General features: G+C 38.4%; 1 protein-coding gene across 3 annotated transcripts in view; it reads right to left on the minus strand.

Moving 5' to 3' along the window:
* Positions 1-5,014: 5,014 nt before the first annotated feature.
* Positions 5,015-18,394, minus strand: part of LOC129195141 (copine-8) — a 68,347-nt gene continuing 54,967 nt past the window's right edge. For 2 of the 3 annotated variants that reach the window (XM_054800938.1, XM_054800939.1), the window contains 7 exons: positions 17,993-18,039; positions 15,420-15,601; positions 15,224-15,351; positions 13,216-13,318; positions 11,388-11,445; positions 11,212-11,285; positions 5,015-9,416 (listed from right to left, as the gene is read on the minus strand). In XM_054800938.1, the coding sequence (XP_054656913.1) occupies positions 9,228-9,416; positions 11,212-11,285; positions 11,388-11,445; positions 13,216-13,318; positions 15,224-15,351; positions 15,420-15,601; positions 17,993-18,039 (781 nt within the window). In that variant the 3' untranslated portion in view covers positions 5,015-9,227. Of the gene's footprint in view, positions 9,417-11,211; positions 11,286-11,387; positions 11,446-13,215; positions 13,319-15,223; positions 15,352-15,419; positions 15,602-16,913; positions 17,073-17,992; positions 18,040-18,394 lie in introns of those variants that run through there. The other variant, XM_054800940.1, reaches the window with a different exon arrangement.

An 18,394-nucleotide genomic window follows, 5' to 3' on the forward strand; every position in this document is an offset into this window, starting at 1 on the left:
CTCCATGGTTGCTTATTGCAGCACAGAGGGTTACGTTGTCCAATGATATTTTGCCCTCCTCTCCTCCTGGCCAGGTTGAAACCAGCCTCATCCACAAATAGGAGGTGTATTCCTTTAGCCTATCATCTCAATCCAATTGAAAAACTCTCTGGAATGTATTATTCATTTCCACTTTCTGTACTTTGACTTGGGAACCAGGATTATGTATTTAGATTTTTCACAGTATTCTCGGAACATTCCTGCTTGTATTGTTACAGTAAAGAGTCATTTCATATACTCACTTGTACATTTCACTCTGAGGGAGTTCCTTTCAAAGGGAACTCTGTCGTCTTGCTTCATGCCCATCCGTTTTTTCTTCAACACACGATCATCAGTGGAGAGGCTTACATTGTTGATTCCTCTGAAATTGTTGTCTTAAATTATCCTTTGCTGGATTTTTATCTGTTTTATTGCATTGTTTGCCCCACCATTTGGACCACCAGGGCCTCTTGGCGCGGGTTAAATAAAGGCGGTCTTCCTGCCACAAAACACGGTTTTACAACTCTACAAAATAAAAAAAACTGGTAAAGGCACATTAAACCTACTATACTGTAAAGTATGTGTATACAGAGTTTCTCATACCTGTTGTCCTCCTTACATCGTCTAATAGTTGCTCCCACTGTGTATCTGCTCTGGTTGGGTGTCACTCTTTGCCCTGCTTTGTTCATTGTCATTCCATGATTCAGCACGTTATCAACGACAGTGGCACAAATTTCACCTGGAATTCTATTTCTTTGCGTGGATCTTTGTCTCAGTCTAAGTCTTGGTCTTTGTCTGGGTTGTGGTACTGGACCAAGTGCATGGGAAGGTCCAGGTTCTGGGCACGTCCACGTCTTTCACCTTGACCTCCTGCTCCTCCGGCATCCATCCTGAACACCTATTGCAGTTTCTCAGCAGGTTTGATCGTGTGCAGTTCATTGGCAAAGGTGGTTTCAGCTGTGACCCGCTGTGTCTTCATTGCGCCAGCTGTGTTGGAACAGTGTCTGAACTACGCCTGCGAATATTCTCAGTCATCCACTTCATCGTATTCAATTGATCGCAACTTGACCGCTCTGGTTGTCTTAGAGGACGTTTCGCCTCTCATCCGAGCAGTCTTCATCGGCTCATGCTCAAAGACTAGGAGGGACAAACACTAGTCAGACTAAATAGAACAGCTCTAGTCTAGACTAGGTGGTACACACACCAGTCAGACTACATAGGACAGCCCTATTCAAGTTCATGCTCAAAGACTAGGTGGGACACACACCAGTCAGATGACAAGTCTAGACTAGAGCTGTCCTATCTACAAGTAATCTGACTGGTGTCTGGAGTTGGGACTAGAACTGTCCTATCTAGTCTGACTTGTGTGTCTCCCACCCAGTCTTTTGAGCATGAAGCAGACTGACTAGATAGGACAGCTCTAGTCTAGTAGATAGGACAGCTCTAGTCTAGAGTCAAGACTAGAGCTGTCCTATCTAGTTTAGAGTCTAGACTGGCGCTGCCCTATCAGTCTGAATGGTGTCTAGCTCTCGTCTAGACTAGAGCTGTCCTACCTAGTCTGACTGGTGTCTAGATTCTAGAGCAGTCCTGTCTAGTCTAACTGGTTTCTAGAGTCTAGACTAGAGCTCTCCTATCTAGTCTGACTGGTGTGTGTCCCACATAGTCTTTGAGCATGAACCAGACTGACTAGATAGGACAGCTCTAGTCTAGTAGATAGGACAGCTCTAGTCTAGAGTCAAGACTAGAGCTGTCCAATCTAGTTTAGAGTCTAGACTGGCGCTGTCCTATCAGTCTGACTGGTGTCTAGCTCTCATCTAGACTAGAGCTGTCCTACCTAGTCTGACTGGTGTCTAGATTCTAGAGCAGTCCTGTCTAGTCTGACTGGTGTCTAGAGTCTAGACTAGAGCTCTCCTATCTAGTCTGACTGGTGTGTGTCCCACATAGTCTTTGAGCATGAACCAGACTGACTAGATAGGACAGCTCTAGTCTAGTAGATAGGACAGCTCTAGTCTAGAGTCAAGACTAGAGCTGTCCAATCTAGTTTAGAGTCTAGACTGGCGCTGTCCTATCAGTCTGACTGGTGTCTAGCTCTCATCTAGACTAGAGCTGTCCTACCTAGTCTGACTGGTGTCTAGATTCTAGAGCAGTCCTGTCTAGTCTGACTGGTGTCTAGAGTCTAGACTAGAGCTCTCCTATCTAGTCTGACTGGTGTGTGTCCCACATAGTCTTTGAGCATGAACCAGACTAGAGCTGTCCTATCTAATCTGACTGGTGTGTGTCCCACCTGGTCTTTGAGCATGAACTGACAAAGCCTGCTCGGATGAGAGGCGAAGCGTGTTCTTAGACAACCTGAGCAGTCCAGTTGCGATCGATTGAATGCCCAGAGAACAGTGTCTGAATTTTGCCTCCTAGTGTTCTCTTTTTGAAAAGTGTGTCCTACGAGTGAAAAGTATGTTCAAATGAGCAAAAAAACGTCTTTAAAAAAAAAAAAAAAAAAAGAGTGCAAGAGTTTTGAGGTTTTGACACCAGGGTCCTGTTTTTGAGAAATGTGTGCAGTCTGTTGGTGGCTGTGTGCAGTGAATGGAATTTAGTGTCCTAGCAATTGACAACAAGTGTAACAAGCACTCTTACCCCACTGACCTTTGCATGCTCGTGTTGCCTTCATGTCTTTTTCTCTGCAGGCATTGCATCACATGATGATTGACAGTGATATCAGCAACGCTCTCTCACCGCGCGTCTCCTCACCCCCCACATTAATCTAGCTATTTCCTCTCAAGCGATACTGGGAAAATAAAGCTATTTATGGCATCCTGAGGTATGTGCCGGCCTCCACCGTTTGATGGAAAAGAGAAAAAAAACCACAGCCTCATATCATCTTGATACACAGATTCTTGATTTAAATGTCACAATAGTGCATTTGGTGATATGGCATCATCTCGATATCAGATAGATTTTGTATAAGACTGATACAAATATCCCAATTAAACCATTATTGGATGTGATATTTGTTCACTATCAAACATGAGCACTGAACTGATAATTGTCATCAGTATTGCATTAATATCAGAATTACACCGATATCAGATATGATTATCAGGCTGACACTGGATATCAGCACTGGACAGCCATCCCCTGATACGGCCGATATCAACAATGATAATTGCAGTAACAGTATCAGTATCAGTCTGTATCAGTATCAGACTGATATTAATTATGAGTGTTTAGTTGAGCATAGAGTAATGAGCATTGGACCAATTTCAGATAAAAGTACTGAATTGATATTTAGTGTCTGATATCAACCTATTAATATCAACATATTAAGTACTGCACAAATACCGTATGTGACCAAAATATCGGAGTGATATCACAGTAGAGTGTTTGCCAGACATCAGCATTGGATCAATGTAAGACACTAGTGTTCGCCAATTTCATGTATGAATATTGGACTGATATCGGATATTGTATCAATATCACCATCAGACTGTGGTCAGACTGATACCAGATGTCAGTATTTTGACCATTATCAGATATCATCATCCACTATATACACTATACTCAGATATAAATATCTGGCCGATATCAGACACCACAATCAAATATACATTATTTATAAATTTATGTTAATATTATATTACTGTACAAGTATCACACTGATACCAGTTATCAGACACTCTATTTTAGATTAGGCTGATATCAGCTCCCATAATGAAACCAATAATGTATTTAGATACTGTGCAAGCATGCGGACATAAAAATATATCAGCATCAAGTTGAAACTGAGTCAGTATCAGGCCAATATCAGAGAAGGATATCAGCATTGGACCACTGTAAGACACCAGTGGTGGCCAATTTCAGATATCAATATTGGACTGATATCTGACATTGTGCCAAAATCACCGTCAGACCTAGATCAGACTGATACCAGATCATACCTTATCGGATATCAGCATCCACTATGTACAGAATCAGATATAAATTACTGGCCGATATCAGCCGCCACAATAATGTGTTTAAATACTACACTTTACAAGCATGCTGACATCAAGTAATATCTGCATTGAGTTGATACTGAGGCAATACCAGGCCAATATCAGAGTATCAGACAGATACCACTTTGCCATTTGTCCTCTTGTGTATTACATATGCATGGCGCATAGCCACATCTCAATTTGACTGCCTCCAGACAGGCCATGATTTGGGTTTTGATTATTAGCCAGCCAAATGTGAAGCCAGCTGTGGGAATTTGTTTTGCAAGTCGATCCAAGTACAGATGGGTAATACGGAAAATTCATGTGCTCTCCAAATTTATGAGGTCATTCAGCAGGGGCCACAAGCATCCATCTTAATATCCACAAGTGCTGATGGATTGGAGTGCTTGAATCAATTAATATTAAAATATAGTACTTCATATTTCCAGTGGAGGCTTTTACTTTAATTCACTGGCACGGTCAAACATGTTAAAATGCGCCTGCCAATCGGGGTCGGCATAACTTATCATCTGTAAAAGACGACTTCTTTGTCAAAGCACGCGAGGTGATAATTAGCAGCCCCATCCATATGTGGCTTGCTCTCATCTACGTGTTAATGTACCATTATATAAAACACAGTGACAACCAATCAACATGCATTGTGTGACAAGACGTTTGTTACCAAGATGGCGACAGAAGCGGGATCAACACCGGTTGTGGCATTCACTCACTGTGAACTTTAATGAGGTTAGCGTGTAAATGGCAGCCGTGTGAAGTAAATGTGCAAGAACAACATGACAGGTTCAAGGAAAAATACACAAAAAATAAACAATGTCTGTGGAAAAACTTTTTGAAATGAAAGCAACTTTTAATAACGAGTATCACGTCAAAGATCCTGCCGAGTTATTGTGTTCCAATCAACCACCAATTGAGTATTTTGGCACTTTTGTGTCATTAAGATTCCTGCTAATTGCCACTTGGAGCAGGTGTCAGTTGTTTTTCCAGATTCATACCCACAAATAAATCAGTTGTCTTAGGATGCAGCACATACACGGTTTCATACGAATATTTATTGAAAAATTCCGAGTTCAATATGGAAATAGTCATCTATCATATGTAATATAAGACAATCAGTATTCAGCCATGCGTTCTGATTAATCACTGGTTCAAAACAAAGTACACCCACCCCTCCAAAAAACGAACAAAAATCACACAAGAACGCAATAGAAACACTGACACAAAGTTATTCCTGGAAACCATTAGTTCCTCTAAAGAAGGCATCGCACAATTCCAAGATAATCAGCGAGTTAAGGCCATTTTTTTTTTGTACAGTTTTCATATAGACTCATATAATAGTTCAAAACACACCATTTTTTTGTATATAGAACAAAAAGGAACTGGTGCATCCTTAGTAAAACTGTACATGCAAACATAGTGCACATTTTTAAGAAGATATGACGAGCATACGATAGAGTATTTGGATAGCTTTTTTTAAGTAAACAAATGGTCACATTGCCCATTAAAACACTTGTGGAATGTCTCACACATACATACAGCAGTAGATTTATGCAAATTAATCATTTAAACTAACATACACACTCATGATGATTAAAAAAAATGGGACTTTTAAGAATATCGCTATCACAAGAATTTAGTAGAAAATTGTGCAAAAATTTTTAAATTTTTAGGGTTATATATATATATATATTTTTTTTTTAAATCTGAATATAAAATGTTATTTTTCTCCTTGAAAAAGTTGACTCGTTTTATAGTCGAGATTTACGCATGTAAACCAACTTGTGGCACCAAAACAACAGAGTCAGAGCTTTTCTTCCTGTCACTCACACACACACCTCTGACAGTGTCTCAAATGTTGTTAGCAAGTTAGCAAACAGAAAGAACTTATGATGCTCATTTTATGACAATGGTGAAATATGATGTCCTTTTTTATTTTAATTGCAATCTAATCTTTTATTCGGGTGTATATGGTAATATTGTAGCATTTATAGTCTTGCGTTTTAGTGTTTACAATATTTGTTTATTAGTTTGCTGCAGGATGCTGTTTTCAGAGTGTGACGTGTGCATTTTTTTGTATGATATCCTACTAAATTCTTGTGAAAGTACACTAAAACTAACAGGAAAAGATTAAAAAAGTTTAACATGAAGTGTTTGGCATCTCTCTAATTTTTGTATGTGACCCCCAGTTTATTGATTGATGTAGAAATACATTTTTGTGGTTTCCACTACTGCTGCTAATTTGCTTTGGCGAGTGCTTTAAAAATAATAGGTGATCCCTCTGTCTGCTTGTATTGAGCAAGCCGTCAACATGAGACTGGTGCAGGTAAACTCTACCGACCCAGAAGCCTCTCTGTGGCCTTCCCACGGGGACCCCCCCAGCCCTCAAAAAACAGACGGGTGACTTGAGTCTTAGCGAGCGCTGTAATGAGCGCTGTTATTTTGACCTGCAGTCCTAATGATGTGTCCAGCTATGCCTTGAACACAGTGGGTGACTGCAAGGCCGTACACACACACTAGTATGTCCATACTCTGCTACAATAAAAAAGCATGCGAAGATTCTTCATTCCACACTATTTGCTACAAATGCACACACTCTTAGATCATCAATCAGAGTTACCACACATCTAACAAATCCTTAAACAGTCAAATAAGGGGCAGTGTGTGATTGTGGCTAGATTTCGTATTGGTCCCACCGGTCATGAATTGGAGCTTCAGTCCTTAATACCATCTTTAAAATCAGTCCACTGGAGAATATTAGTATTAATGTTGTCACATTAGGTTAGGTACTTAATACTACAAAATGTGTTTTCCCTTCACATATACAGAAAACACAGTCTAAATGCTTTTTTCTGATAATCAACGTTTCACTCACGCATACATTGCTCAGTCAAAAAAAAAATTAATTAAAAAAAAATCACTAACTCCAAACCAAAAGACATGAATGAACAAAATGTGTATTTTCTTTGCGTTTTTGACCACTGGGCTCTTTATGCTCAAACATTGTTTGAGAGCAGCTGCTGTCTTTTTCAAACTTGATGTTAAGACCACATATTCACACACACACACACACACACACACACACACAAACAAACCCCCGAGCATGTGGGCATCACTGCCAAGGCCGAGAAGAGACAAGAGACTGAGAGTAACTGTGTTTCCATTCACTGTGGGAATAAGGCCTAAAATTTGGAGTGAAAAATATATTTGAAAAATTAACTAGTGATCATTTAAAAAAAAAATATATAGTAAATGTGCACATAGTTGCTTTTTGGAAAGAAAAACAACAAAATATAGTTTTGTGGATATACTGTATTGCTACATAATCCTACTGTACATTCTCTCGGTTATTATACGTTAATAAATATTCAAAACTAGACACATGATTGTATTAACTAAAGCAATTTTTTAGTGTTTACAAAGGGGGAAAAAACAATATGATATGTGTAAGATTATACTGGTTACTAATGCTATTCATTTGAGGAAATATGGCCTTAAAATATCATTTTGAAAATACAATAAAAATGTAAATACAAATAGCAAAATATTAGCATTTTGAATTAAAATTTTTATTTTTTGGCAGAAACTGTTACCAAATTTTACATTTTTCCACAGAAAAATGTATACCAGTAATATTAACTGTAACTGAAATAAAAACAAAAACTAATTTCAATTTTCTGGACATAACACCACTATATATACTCCATCCATCCATTTTCTATGCTGCTTCTCCTCATTCACTATATATACTGTATGTATATATATATATAAATATATATATATATGTGTGTGTGTATATATATATATATAATATATATGTGTATATATATATATATATTTTTTTTTTTGTTGTTGTTGTTTTTTGTTGTTGTTGTTGTCAGTAACTTGTGTTAATGTGTAGATACATAATAGCATTAAGTACAGATGTACAGTAGTGTTTTCAAGGCAAAATAAACAATATATGTGTAATATATATTGGTTACTAATTACAGGAATGCACCCTAAAAACCCAACAAAAATACATGAAAACAAATCAAATTTGCAAAAACTTGTTTTGGTAGAACGTTTGTGTTTTGGAAAAAAATACTACCTTATACAGAATAAATTATATTAACTGTTATGGAGAAAAAAAATCAATTAGCATTAGTTATGGTATTAACTTGCAGTAATACAGCCTAAACACCTTTTTTTTGGTACAACCTTTGTTTTATTAATTTGAGGCAATACGGTCTCAGATATGATTTAAGTATGGATTGTTTAAAAAAAAAAATATTGTTTTGTTTAGCATTTTTTGCTTTTTTGGAAGAGAAATACCACCATATACAGAACAATAAATGATATTCAATGAGCTATCATCCAAATAAAAGCAACAAATGAAAAAAGGTGCTTCTTATGGGATTATTATATGTCTAGTGCATGACATTTTTTCTAGGTAACTTGTGAAAAAGGCAAAATAAACAATATATGTTTAATACACGGTATACTGGTTACGAAGGATGAAAATCAGAATGAATGGAAACACAGCAGAGAGGAAAGAGAGATTGGGAGATTTTTTTAGAAGGAAGACTGACAGACCGAGAGAGACGACTGGACCACTCCATCACTGCACACACTCATACACACTCCACCCACCTCAAGACGGACGGATGGTTGGAAGAGGTAGTGCAGGGCCGCTATATTCATGCATGTGCTCCAGGCTACACTCATGCAAAAAGGTCGATAAACACCAGGAATACAGTCGAGTACGGTACGGCACGGTACAGTACAGTACGGTACGGTACGGTACAGATGGGCTACCGGGACCTGCACTGCTGCTACCTGACGCACGTCAGGGAAAAGAGAGAGAGAGAATATCACAAGCTTGAAGTATAAAAGTATGAACAGTAAAAATCCTTACTGTAAACAGTGAAAGACAGAAATATTATTTACAAGTTAGTGTTCATTCCTTTGTGTTGTCTGGGGACATTCTTTTTGTACATTAAAAATAAAACCTGCTTCATTTTTCCTGCAACGACACCAGGCTAAAAGATAGAAAATAAAAAATTCCAGACAGTGATAGGAATGCTCGACATTGGAAGTAAACAGATTGGGTTTTCCCTCCCCGTCCACTCTCCTGGCCCTGGCATGCAGCTGCTCCAGAATACGAGAACGACCACTGGGATCCACGACACATAAGGCATGGAGAGTGGCTTCAAATAGGACTCAGAAACTAACTTCCCCTTCCCTTCATATTTGTGTTTGGAGGGGCTGTCCTGGAGGCGTGTAGGGAGGTGGCGCAGGTGCCGGCTTGATCCCGCGGGTCCTCATGTAAGACAGGAACTGGTCCGGGATCTCGGCCAAGACGTCTTTTGCTAACCGGGCCATGCTTAGAACGTGGTTCCCCGTCCGGTCGATGTAGTCTCGAAACGGGACAAACTGGAAGGAAAGCAAAGAGAAAGTGCGTGAAAATGCTAAAAAACTATTTCAGCGAGCACAGGATATCATTGAAAGCTCAAGAGGTTCACATTGAGGCAAAGTGCATATTTTGTTCTTTAAAAAAAGTGAAAAACTAGTGACAAAACATTTTCTTTACACAATATAATTATAATAATAACAATGGGAAAAGAGCAAAAATACAAAGGAAAACATCTTTTAAAAACTATTATAGTACTGTTTTCTTTATATTTTATTTTTAAAATATCTACAGTCGTCCCTTGTTTATCGCGGTTAATTGGTTTCAGACCCGACCGCGATAAGTACATTTCCGTGAAGTAGGATTGAATATAAATAAATGGAATATTTTCATTGTTATGGAATAAATTTGTCATTATTAGAGCCCTTTAGACATGAAATAACAAACAAACACCCATATAGTCACCTTTAAATTTGTATTACCCAATATACTAGAAACTGTAGAATCAGAGAAAATAAGACATATTAGACATAAATAAGACAACACAGACTCACACGTTAGCAGTTCCTTGTTTTTTTCTGGACAGTGTACTTCCTGCGATGGCTATTGTCTCATCAATATATTGCAATGCCGGCTTTAAATGGCTTTACACTCGTATTACCCAATATAGTAGACATAATAAGAGTAAATAAGACTGCATCCTCGTGAGGAGCAATGCAAGGTAACGTAGTAGAATTTAAATCAGTAGATTGCAATATATTGTCATCTATTTCTTCATTGAACTCTATGTACAGCCAATGTTAAAATTTTGTCTCGCCTCATAGACCCAACCCTGTGTATCGTCTCATCTCATGAACTCAGTGTCTCGCGATGCCCCTCGTGTTAAACAAACACAACTTGACAGTTTGTAAAGTAAATAATAACAAGAGTTTTATCCACTTCTTGGAATGGCTGGTCTGCATCTTAAAGCACAGTACAAGCTTGGATGTTATGGCTATGCTAAATTAAGACAGAGACTGTTTAATTCACTTAATGAGCTGCTGGCACCTACAATCACAAGATCATACGGGAGGCCAATTTATGCTGGAAGCCCCTCGCGGCGAGATTCAAACCTCTTCGTGTCACCGGGCCTTATTAGTTTGCTGATAATGAGAGGCTGTAGGCAGAACTGGCTGCTAATGTTAAAAAAAAACCCAACTTTATTTCTGTGTTGCTTTTCTGCATGAACCCCCTGTGTGTGTATGTGTGTGTGTGTGTGCATGCGTGGAACTCGCTTGTTACAACTAACAAGCATGCCTCTTTTTGCCCACCTATGTAGGCCAGGGCCATTTCAAAGTTCGTCTAGAGGGAAAAACATAACCTCTATGGTTTCCAAGATGCTAAGATGTGAGATGTGTGAAAAAAAGTTAAAATTTGCTACGTCTGTGTAGAAGAGGGCCTTTCGAAACAGAGGAGGAGGTTTGCACTGTGACCAATACCTCTTCCCCAAAAAGTGTCTCATTCCACGGAAAGAGTGGCCACTAACGAGCTGGGTTGCCAATGTTTTTGCCCATGACTGCGTGGAGTCAAACTGTGGGGTTTAATACTGTGGCGTATTTGTCAGAAAAATAATAGCACAAGCAACACGGGGTGCATGTTTTGACAAATATTCACCCGTTTGTGTGCAGCGGTTCAGGAGTAGAAGTGTTAGTCAACATAAACAAATACAGTCAGTGGTGACATATTAGGTGTAATTCATAAATTAGTTTTTCTTGTTCAACCAATAACACTGTTTGTTCAACTTGTTGAAGAGTGAATAATAAAAAAGTGAATACGTACCTGAACAATATCCCTCTCTGCGTATCTTCCTCTGGATGAAATTCTGACCTCATCGCCATCCAATTCAACCATGGCTGATGACAATAAAGAAAAAAAGGAATAAAAAGAGTCAGAGACCTGTCATTCACTAGAAGGGCAATCATTACTCATAAGTGTGAATGCTCTTGTTTGCTTACCGTCAAATTCCGCAGGGCCCACCCCCACGATGATGATGGACATGGGTAGACAGGAAGCCTGCATGTGGAGGGGAAATATCCATAAATCTCTCTGATGAATAAAAATGGGGATGAATAATAATACCAGCAATGCACCAGCCTGAACTCGGCTTGCAAATGACCAGTGGAGTGCATTTTGAGCAATGTGTTGACCTCACGCTGCTGAGCGATAGATGAGCTTATATTTTCTGTAGCAATGTAAAGGTCATCTCTCAGTCTCTGCTGCCCTCTGCTTGTCCTATACATTTTTTCCTCACTTTCTCGCTGCCGAGCAGGATCACTGCCTTTTTTTTATTTTGAAAAAGTCGTTTTTCTGTATTCCACACGCACTCCCTCAGGAACACACTTTTGACTTGACAGTGATTGAGAGGACGGACAAAGGGCGAATAACATGCTGTCAAAGGCAAGAGCATGGCTGCAAATACTCCAAAATAACAGCATAGGCTCGCCAGTTAAATCATTCCTGTGTTGGAATGGCAAAGAAAAACCCTTGAAGGTTGACTTAAATATGATTTAAATGTAAATGTAAAAGCAACACTGTGTGAGTTTTGGAAATATTCTTATTCCCTTGTAACGTTGCACATGTCCAGCAATCTGCATGCAAGCAAAAGTGATGTTTTTCATGGTAACATCTTGCATTTTATTTGACTGTGAAACAGAGCTTCCATTGCATTAATAGTATGTTTACAAAGTACCACTAGTTAGAGCAGTTGTGTCCAAAGTGCAGCCCGAGGGCCATTTGCGGCAATGACTGGTTTTTATTGGCCCGCGGCACATTCTAAAAATATAAGTTAACGAGAAAACTAAAAAAAAAAAACTTTAAAAAACCCCAGCAAAAATGGAAAAATCAGCAGTAATTTTGCAGAATAAAGTCATAATATAATGAGGGAAAATTTGTACTTATGAGAAAAAAACAACATCATTTTAGTAGCAAAAACCTGAAATATTAAAAAAGATTTTTTTTAAATGTCATAACATTACAAGAAATAATATTTGGAAAATTTGCTTACAGAAAAATTTATTACTAGAATAAAGTCAAAATATTAGGGGAATAAAATCATAATTACAGGAAGAAAAATTACAAAAAGTTGAAATAGTTAATGAAAAATAATAATTAAAAAAACAACAGCAGAAATTGAAAAAACAGCTGTAAGTTTAGAATAAAGTCAAAATGTTAACAGAAAAAAGTTTTATTTGTAACGAGAAAAAAAGTGCAATAAGCTCATAATATTATGAGGAAAAATTATGTCACTTTAGTAGCATAGAGTTAAAATATAAAAGAAAAAATATTTAAAATTACTTAAAAAAAAGCTTCAATATGAGAAACAAAATTGTAATTCTTGGAAAATTAGGTTGGGGAAAAAGTTTGATTATTATGAGCATAAAGTCAAAATATAATGAGAATGAAGTCAAAATATTACTCAAAGAAAATATATAAATATTATTTAAGGAGAAAGTTGAAATATTGGGGTTGAAAATTTTTAAAATAACAGTGAAATTATTATTTTTTTTAAATCACAGCAAAAATGGGCGAAAAAGTTCAAAAATTCATTCATAGTTCATTGTAATAATGCGCTTTTTCACCTATATCAGAAAGCTGAGCTGCAGATTTTTCTCAAAATATATATAACTTTTTAGTATATTGCCATGTGTTGCTTTACAAAATATCAAAGTGGCTCTTGCATCCTTTCAGTTTTCATTATGTGGCCCCTGCTGGAAAGTTTGGACACCCCTGATTTAGAATCACAAGACAGATGTAGCTAGAGTATATAAGAGATGATGCTCTTACGTTGACAATAGACTCCTTGGTCTGGGCCATGTCTGAGATGACGCCATCTGTGATGATGAGGAGCACAAAGTATTGCGATCCATCCTTAACCGATGCTGCATACCTGTGTAAAAACACAAAAAAAGGTCATATTTGTATGTGCAGCCATGCAGCCAAACTCGTGTCCTCCCATCACAGCTTTCTAGTGTTTTCAATACATTCATTCATGTGGCAGCCCCACAATTAGATTTTGCGCTACCTGTTCACCCTTGCTCATGAACACACATCAACACATAATGCACCTGGGGTCTCATCTATAAAGTTTCCATACGCACATAACAGGGCAGAAAAGTTTCAGGTGCCTGTTTGATGGTCAAGTTGTGAAGCACGAAGCAAAATGATACGGCCTGTGCTGGACAGGCACAGACATAGCTATTTGTAGCTTCACTGTTCTACCACTAAGTTTTGTGTGTACGCATGGTAAGAGTTGCGCATAAATATACACATTTTCCTATGCAAGTACAAGTGGATAAATCCCATACTTTGCGTGTTCTTACACACGGTCTACGCACCCATTTCTGCAGTGGTTAGCTTTGCAAGATATCAGAGGCAAAAATGTTTATTGCTCTTTTCCGAAGTCAAAGCTGATGTGTGTGACTGTCTTGAAATCAGGATATCTACAGTACATTTTTAAATGAAACGATAGACGAATCAAAATAACCGATTCATCGATTAATTGTTGAAGCTCTAGTATTATTATTTTTAAGCCTTTAATTGAAATTTTTTTTCAATAAAATAACTTTTTTATTGTTTTATTGTTACCCTGAATCTTTACTTCATCTTGACATTTAATTTGTCTTCAATATATTTTTCTTTATATATATATATATATATTTACACTTTATATATTTTTCTATTCTTCAATATATTTTTATAGATGTGAGGTTATGAGCTATGCAGGTGGAAGTTCTCTGCATGAAACTTACAGCAGCTATTCTGAAATTAGAAAAGAGTGGGATTGAGACAGTTACATGTTTTTTTTTTAATAGCCACTAAGTAAATGTCATATGATTCCCTCTCCTCTTCATCTTCCACAGTTAATCTGCCAAGTGCTTCCCTCAGTACAACTAACTCTGTGTCAACTGTGCACATCCACAGTTCAATAAGACTTCTTCTGTGTTAATATGACCTTTCGCTCCCCCACGAGCAACAAACTGACTTATGGTGGCTGTTTCCATACGCAGTGATCATTTAAGCCGTCTCTGCAACACTTCGCCTTTCTGCACAAGGCCACGACTGTGTGGACTGTGTGTGGCTTTACCCCCCCACAGAGCGTTGCACAGTGGTAAAGGGAGCAAATAAGGTTACGGTGTTGTATGTGTGACACGGTGGAGAAAAGGGGGAGACAAACCAACAGTTCAGGGTGTGCTCACTATTGTTTTGTTTGGTTCAGTGAAAAGGAACTCTGCTAGTACGGTTAGTTTGGTCAAGTGTGAATGTGAACATCTGAACCCTTGTGTGCACAAAATAAGTGAGCTTTGGTGCGGTTCGAGTCACTTGAATATTTGGGTGACGTCATGTAATGTCTCAAAAGTCCTTGCTTTGCCTTTTACTGCCCATGACAAAAATACCAATGTGAATACTAAGCTAATTGCATCAAAGTGCCAACCAAGGATCTTTTTACATTTTTGGTCTGAAGTATCAAACCAAAAGTATGAACACAGCCTAAAAGGTGTGTGCTGGTGTCCTCATCACTGTGCATGTTGTCTAAGTTGCTTCAAAATGCAAAGTAGACGCATTACTAATGCTTTTTTTGTTATTGTCTGGGTGATTGCCTGCAGCACAAATGACGCCCTCCGACGCAAACAAAGACGCAATCATTTCTCACTTTTCCCAGCTACCTGGCAACACCACCTTGCAAAGTACTTATTACACAAAACACATGCTCTCGTGTTCCTTTTCCCCACACACGTGATTTGCTGAGAAAGAGTGAGAGTTTAAAGCATGTGAGGTAACTTTTGTGCGGTACCTGGCAACATGGTTGACCACCGGGGAGAAGTTGGTGGGTCCGTACAGTTGTACTGACTTTAAACTCTGGTAGTAGGCCTCCATCACGCCCTCAATTCCTGCGCAGTATGGATTCTGAGGGTTCCCATTCTATATCAGCAAGGACAAAGATGCATTAAAGCGTTTTCTTAAAAATCCTTTCTTCCATTTGTTCTCACCAAAGCAAACTCGTGCGAGATGCGTCCATCAGGCGGCAGCTTGGCTCCGAAGCCGAGCGCGGGGAACATTTTGTCACTATCGTAGTCCTGTATGATCTCCCCAACTGCTTTCAGCGCCATGGCATAGGCGTTCAGCTGGTAGGGGCTCATGTAGTGGAGAGATGTGGGTTGGGCTGGGTTACCTGTTGGTGGGACACGGAACACACATTAATCTGGTGTTTACACACAGAATTACTGGTATTTACTAGTGAAACAATAAGTGTATGATGCTTTTGCTGGCCCGTAACAGTTATTAATATTGTTTAATAGTGATGCAGTGATTAAACCTGATGATGTCACATGTGAACATGTATAAAACGAGCCTGTTCTTGTGAAAATGATGGACTCAAATTATGAACTCAAATTGTAAATGCTATTTTTTTTTTGGTTTCAGTTTATTTCAAACATGTATAACAATTTACATTGCAGTAAAACCCATGTTTACACTTGCACTTTGCAAAAAAATGCAAGTGTACAATTATAGGATTACTATAGCTTCTGTTTGCACTGCTGGGACCGCCAACCGACACTATTGCAACAGTTTGATTTTGCGTAAGTTGATTAGTCATGCCTGGAGAGTGGGGCGCATGGATGACGTCGAGGCCTGTCAAGATAACAAATTTTGCTGGACTATAATTGTCCCACAAATTAGTGCCGGTAAACGATAGCACTGTCAACATTATTTTGAGACCATTTTTAAAATTAATGTAATGACAATATATGGCATAATAATGCGAGTACACCGTATCAAAAGCAACTTTAATTTCTCAACAGTATTTAACATTTTAATTGGAATGTCAAGAGCTTTTAAATAAAATAAATTAAACAAATAACATAATAAATTAAACAAACAAAAAAGACAAAAAACCCAACAAACATAAAATGGACTCAGTTTCTTTTAGCAAAAATTACTCTTAAATAAAAAATCACAATAAATTACAATATTTCTGATTTTGAATCAAGGCAGACGTCAGCTCATTTGCATACACATTTCCTTGATTACCTTATAGCAACATTGTGCGTGGAATACGCCGTTTACGTTTAATGGGGTGTAACATTTTGTTGGAGTTTGGTCAAAGTAGATGTTTAAATGCATTTGGTGCACAATGAGGTGTTATACTTCGGGAATCAGATGAAACAGCTAGATGAAACAGAGGAGTCACCGTTTTGTGTTGTCACAAAATAACGACGCCCAAACGGGCTGAAAATGACATCAGACGGTGTTGTATACATAACAGGAATTAAAAAGTATTCCATCGTGTGGCACACGATACATACAGCTAGTGAGTGTACAAGGAGTGCTGCTGCTGTGTGGGAGCATATGGTCAAGAATATGTTACCATTAGTGGTTTAGAAGAACAGATTAAACAAATAAATGTACATTTGTCACGATTCCAACTGTAAAAATATCATTTGACCCGAATTAGATGAATGGCGTTCACACCTGTCACTCACCGCTTTCACTCGGATGTGTACATGTCTGTCGCGTGTTCATATACTCTCAGAGAAGCGACCCACAATTTGGAGTCATTGTGTAGTTATGATAAGACTATACATTCAATTCTAGTTAAAGTCAGTGGGTAAACTTAGCCATATCACTGTCATGAGCTGGCAACAATAAGACTGATAGTTGCGTGTGTTGTGTGGGGCGTGGCTTGCAATGTCGGCGCTAACAGGGGGCGGGATATACCGTTTTGAGGGTTAGCACCTCCCTCGAAGTACCTAACCAACGCAGACAGCAACTTTAAAATGAGCATCTGCTCTGTTTGCTAACTTGGCTGAGCTTTGTGACACTTCTTTCTAGCTGGTCTGTGTCCTGACTGCATATCTCTAGGTCAATAGTGTGTGTAAGTGCCAGGAAGAAAAGCTTGCTTGGATAAATATAAGACAGATTTTTCAAAGTGTTTTCTAGGGGAAAATAATGTTAAATTTGGGTCAATATGATAAATGAAATGTATATAATTACATATGTTCAAAAACAGAACCCATCAATCTCTAAAAGAGCAAAGGTCCTGGTTAAACATGAAATGGATCAATTTTTTTTGGTACTATTTCCTCCTAAATGTCACAATGCTACACAGGGACTTGACACTTCCTTGAGTGACTGAGTAAAATAATGCTGCTTGGAGGAGTTGCCATCGCCACTGTTCTAGTTGAGACTGAATCAACAGCGCCTTTATTCTTGCAAGTCACACTGGATTTTACTTTAACACAATTTGACCGATTTTGCTCTTGAGGTTATCATAAACCATCTGTAAAAGAGGGTTACAAAGAATTACATTATAAAATGTTAATTTAAGTAGTTTTCCCTTTTGGGGTCAAACTGTATTGTCTCGTACAGGATATTGGATTGGAACAAAGTGCTGAATAATAATATGTTGGTGCACTAAGCTTGTAGCAGTCACTTGTCACTTGATGTAGAGAGCCATTAGAAAACACTCCAGTACCCCCTGCAGCAGATATTTTAATAAATCAGCCCACTTTCATGTCCTCATGCAGGTCCTCCAAATATGTGTGTTTACAAAAAGACTCACCATTGGAAGCTGTGAAGTCAATGGCCACTGTGAAGTTAATCTGGGTCCTTGGAAGACAAAAAGACAGGGAAATGATTCATTAATCAAACATGGTCTCAATCCCCTTCTCTCCCCGTGCAAACAGCAGTCTTGAACTGCTGGCGTAATTTGTCTGATGGTTCTTCCTGTGCCTGCTTTTAGAAATGTGCCACAAAAATATTGCCAAAAAGATCAATCCTGGCCATTTGAGGCAGCCATCAGCTTCATCCTATTTGTCACAACACTGGGCCATATAAGTGGAGGCCGTACAAGATATCAGTCGCTGTTTTTGGACACTCAGGGGGACAGGATGAGATGGACACAGATAAGAAGAGAATAGTAGTATGGGAATAATGTCATCTCATGTTAGCATACGAGTATAAG

The sequence above is a fragment of the Dunckerocampus dactyliophorus genome, chromosome 15 (genome assembly GCF_027744805.1).
Source record: "Dunckerocampus dactyliophorus isolate RoL2022-P2 chromosome 15, RoL_Ddac_1.1, whole genome shotgun sequence".
In the NCBI taxonomy this organism is placed as follows: Eukaryota; Metazoa; Chordata; class Actinopteri; order Syngnathiformes; family Syngnathidae; genus Dunckerocampus; species Dunckerocampus dactyliophorus.